Source organism: Oratosquilla oratoria, chromosome 1 (assembly GCF_046742065.1).
Source record: "Oratosquilla oratoria isolate Oo_2021 chromosome 1, ASM4674206v1, whole genome shotgun sequence".
In the NCBI taxonomy this organism is placed as follows: domain Eukaryota; kingdom Metazoa; phylum Arthropoda; class Malacostraca; order Stomatopoda; family Squillidae; genus Oratosquilla; species Oratosquilla oratoria.
The window spans coordinates 67,246,960-67,251,959 of NC_134777.1; the positions used below are offsets into that span (position 1 = coordinate 67,246,960).

The 5,000-nt window shown below is 38.5% G+C and overlaps 1 protein-coding gene across 1 annotated transcript in view; it reads left to right on the plus strand.

The window, feature by feature from the left end:
• The window catches only part of LOC143034132 (suppressor of lurcher protein 1-like), a 769,974-nt gene that overhangs the window by 760,072 nt on the left and 4,902 nt on the right, over positions 1–5,000 (plus strand). The window contains exon 13 of the mRNA XM_076200110.1: positions 4,025–4,169. Within this exon, the coding sequence (XP_076056225.1) occupies positions 4,025–4,169 (145 nt within the window). The remainder of the gene's footprint in view (positions 1–4,024; positions 4,170–5,000) is intronic.

Genomic DNA, 5,000 nt, shown 5'->3' on the forward strand with positions numbered 1-5,000 from the left:
GTTACTCATCATATTTAGCAAGTGAAAATAGAATAATACCATCAACAAATCCGTGGTGACTAAGATATTCACTATCAAACTTCAAACTCTTTACTTCTCAACTCAACCTTCTAAAAATATCTTCCAGATAAGCTGTAAATAGTTTGGGTGAAATAGTATTACCCTGACGGATTCCTCTTTCGATTTTTATCTTTTCTGTATCTTTATGCAGTCGAGTTATAGCAGTATCATTCACATAAACTTTCTCTAGAATTATGACATTGTGTTCATTTGCACCCTCCTCGCATGGTGAGTTAAGTATTAGCATTTGTTCTATCGAGTCAAATACCTTCTCGTAATCTACAAAAGTTAATCGTAGCGGTTTACTGTAGTCTATCGTTTACTCTATTGGCTGGTTCATCACCCATAAATTGGTCTGCAGTCGAGTATTTGTTTCTAAAGCCTGTATATTCTTTTGTCTGGTTTCCATTTAAAAATTTACGCTCTCTTTCTGACAGTACCCCAATTATCTATAAGGAATTTCCTTATTTACCACCAAGGATGTTCCCGTTACCAATGAGTTCAGTGCCTACTTGTGCGAGTTGATCTTTGTCTCATCTTTCGTATAAGACCTGTTCGATATGTATATGTATATATGTCAGGGGGATACAAATTTATATATGTATATGCTCGGTATTATTGAGAAATTGGACGTGAGAGAAAAGAAACACCAAGGTAACACCAACACGTGTTTTTATTGTGGATCAACACAGAGCACTATCCTATCTACCTCTCAAATCACATATAATAGAAATATCACCATTGTGATATATACCGCTACTATCTACCAATTATGCAATATATACGAAGAACAAATGGATACACAAACTACTCCTTGGCTCTGCGGGCGCGAGGATGGATTCTCCTCGAGCGTCGATTCCTCCAGACAAGTCCCCTGTGTCCTCCTTGGACGGGCGCACGTCTCCTCGCACTAATCTCTTCCTAGGTGCAGGCGCGAGGAAGAATTCTCCTCGAGGGTCGATTCCTCCAGACGAATCCCCTGTGTCCTCCTTGGACGGGCGCACGTCTCCTCCTTGGTCTCCTGCTCCGACGATCTCCTTCTCGTGATCTCCTTCAGGCGGTGCCCTCCCTCTGTAGAACTGGGAGGGGAGGGGGGGTGTCCGCCCTTAACGGCGAGCGGCCGTAAAGTGTTCTCCTTCATCTCCATGTCCTTCCCTCTTATACATCCGGGAGGGTGAGGGAGAGTGGGTGTCGGCGATCTGCGCATGCGCACAGTAGTAGTGACCCCGTATAGTTGGGCTTAGTTGGCAGGCCTGGAAGGGTAAGCATGACCTCACGCCACATTCCGGCCTGGGTCAGGTGCGCTGGCTGACCAGCTCCAAGCCTTCATCTCGAGCCGAATCACGTGGTCAGCGGGGGACGAAACGTCCGCGCCGACAGCCCTCCAACCTTCGTTACGTGACCCACGTGACAATATATATATATATATATATATATATATATATATATATGAATATATATATATGTACATATACATATACATATACATATACATATACATATACATATAAATATACATACACATATACATATACATATAATACATATACATATACAAATACATATACATATACATATACATATATATACATATATACATATACATATACATATACACACATATATATATACATATATACATATACATATACATATATATATACATATATATATATATACATATACATATCCATACACATATATATACATATACATATACATATACATGTACATATACATATAATATACAGTACATATACATATACATATACATATACATATACATGTATATACACATATACATATACATATACATATACATATACACGTTGAAGAGGGGGAAAGAAGACATGAATCTAGTTCCGATTTTATTCTTGGCCAGTTTCTCTCTAAACTTCAGAGGAATATTTCTCTGGGGAGAAGTAACGGTGTACATTTACAAACCGACTCCACGTTCCCACCATGGAGGAAGGACTCGCGGGTGGTCGAGCAGATGTATACAATAAAGTATTACAATTAGAATGCCAATTGACTACACCACAAAACTGTTAAATGTCTATATATATATATATATATATATAAATATATGTATATATATATAAATATATATATATATATATGTCTATATATATATGAATATATATGTTTTTTTTATATATATATATATATATATATATATATATATGTCTATATATATATGACGTAAGCGGAGTTGGAAACACAGCATACCTTCGAAACTAGTCAGGAATAAACTCAGACTAAGACTCCTGTGTTCCTACTCCCCTTACGTCAACTTGTCAGAATGTCTCAACATATATATATGTATATATATATATATATGTACATATATATATATATATGTATATATATATATATACATATATACACCAATTGACTACACCACAAAAATTTGAATATATATATATATATATATATATATATATTTTTTTTTTTTTTTTTTTTTTTTTCATTGTAGAGTATGTAATATATTTCTAGTTGCAGTGGTTCCTTTTTTATTGAGTTGTGTCATAAACTGTATTAATGCAACAGCAATCATAGATTTATCTATATAATTTTCACATATCATGGGTCAGATTCAGGTGTCCATAGTTCTGGGTAGTTGATATTGAAAAATTAGAAGCACCAGGAAGTGTTTTCCTACGGCTGAAGCTATCAACTTTCGAAAGTTCGACAGCCGAGGCAAGAAACAGTCATTGTTATAATTATTTGTGCTTGCCTTGCCATCCAGTTGTAATTCGTGTATCACATTTCATAAGTGAGAGAGAATGGCCGAGTGTGTAGAGCAATTCACTAGAGTTTTTAGCATTCCTTAAGTGGATTTTTGCCCTTGGGCACGGTACCGCCATACCAACAGTCTGGGCCTCGGTGGCGAGGTTGGTAGAGACCCAGCCTGTCAGTATTGCGGTACCGGCTGTACTTTGTTCGAATCCTGCCCAGGGCTGAAATTATTTCAGTACCGCTGCGCTTCGAGTCGTTACTCCAACTCTCGTGGACGGAGAGTTAGGTGTGTGTGTGTGCGTGTAAGGTCATAGCATTACCCATAGATCGGTCATACGAGCTCTGAGCTCTCTTCCGGGAGCGAAATAGCTGTCGATCACAAGTCCAACACGTGATCCAAAGACCGAGGTGAAAGGTGAATCACATGAGGGTAGCCCAGTCAATACCAATGACTCATCCCACACACCCATTCTACTCCCATTCGTTGTCCCTTCTCTCCTAGTTCTTTGTAGATGAAGTGTGGTCATCACCGTCAGCCGCCCACTACTCGGGTCAGAAGTGCAGTAAGACATAATACCTCCTTCAAGACGTTATCAAACTGGACCATTTTTCCTCCCACTATTGGAGCAGATTTGCAGCCCGCAGCTTTTAGGAAGAAATCTGATTTGCTGCAATTAAATAATTTCCTCCAGTATATCAAATGACATTCCATGTATTTTTGTTGAGAAAACATAATAATTTGCCATCGTGCTTTTAAGACAGAAAAAATTCTGGAGGTTGGAGGAAAAATAGCCCAGTGTGATAACCACTTAACAGAGCCCGACAGCTTAAGTTTCATTACATAGCAACCCCCCCCTTATTCACACGAGAATAAGAAAAGAAAAAAAAAATTAAGCCGCCTCAGTTTCTCATCTATTCACGATCACTTTCCGCTCACACTTAATTCTTGCCTTCTCTCCTATCTGCTTGGCAGACATTCCCCTTTTACCCATGTCACCCCCCCTTCACCCCATCCAATCATCCCGTTCTCAGTCTTCCCCTCAAGTTCACTCCATCCATCTATGCTTTCCATACTTTTTATGCTAGTTTTCCTGTACTCGTTATTTCCATATGCTCAAACCATCTCAACATTCATTGATCAACCCAAGTTGCCATATTTTTCCACACCTGATCGGTGCCTCACCTCGCCACTCTTCCTAAATCCCTCCCGTTTTCTCTTCCTCAGCAAATTGTCCGCTCGAATGATTCCTTCTTGAGGGTGACTTTCCGCAGCAACGGGCGGGACGAAGGCACCGGATTCTCCGGAACTTACCGCTTTGTGCCCGCACATCACGACATCTACGACATCATCGGCGTCGGTAGTCAAGCCAGTAAGTATATTCGTCTTTATTTTCTTTTTTTCACGTATGTATTAATTTGATATATTACTAATTTTGATTTTGATATATTCAATTTCCTTAATTAGTTGCTTATTCACTTCTGATGGTTTCTTTCCTTGATTCAATGTAGTGACCATAATCGATTGTTTTACATCTCCATTTCTGGCTTTGACCAGACTCTGTCACGCATAAATAGCGTCTATGTTTATTACGTCTTGATGGTTCATTGCTGGACTGGCCAATCCCTAGAGGTAAATTAGTCATAATATATGGCCTTGATGCAAAATACATACACAATATGAAACACAGTATAATGTATGCAGTTTGGTGAGTTGTTTCATTTAACCATGAGACACAAACCATAATGTACGTAGATTCAGATTTAAAAAGAAATCATTGAATCAAGTAAATATCTGCTTACTTGGTTTGTTGATTTAGTGTATTCAGGGTACTTCTAAGGTCCAGACCATCGCTAGGGTCCGGACAGGCTATGGTCCCCGCGAATCTAAAAAAAAAAAAAATAATAATAATAAAAAAATAACAATAAAAAAGGCCTCTCTAGTTGTGGTAAAGTCAACTCACCCACTTTATTTCGGTGACTTCCCCTTTAGCCCTGAAATATATTGTGACGATAGACAAAGCAAAAACTACCAAGAATGTCATCATCAAAGTCAATGGGATAAGATCATCCATTGATTGCCCCCCCCCCCAAAAAAAAACTCATTCTGCCCTTTTGCGGAACGTTTTACTGACGGCTGAGCATTTGTCAGAAAATTTTGAACATTCATGTAGGACTACTCCATGCAGATTTTTTTTAATATT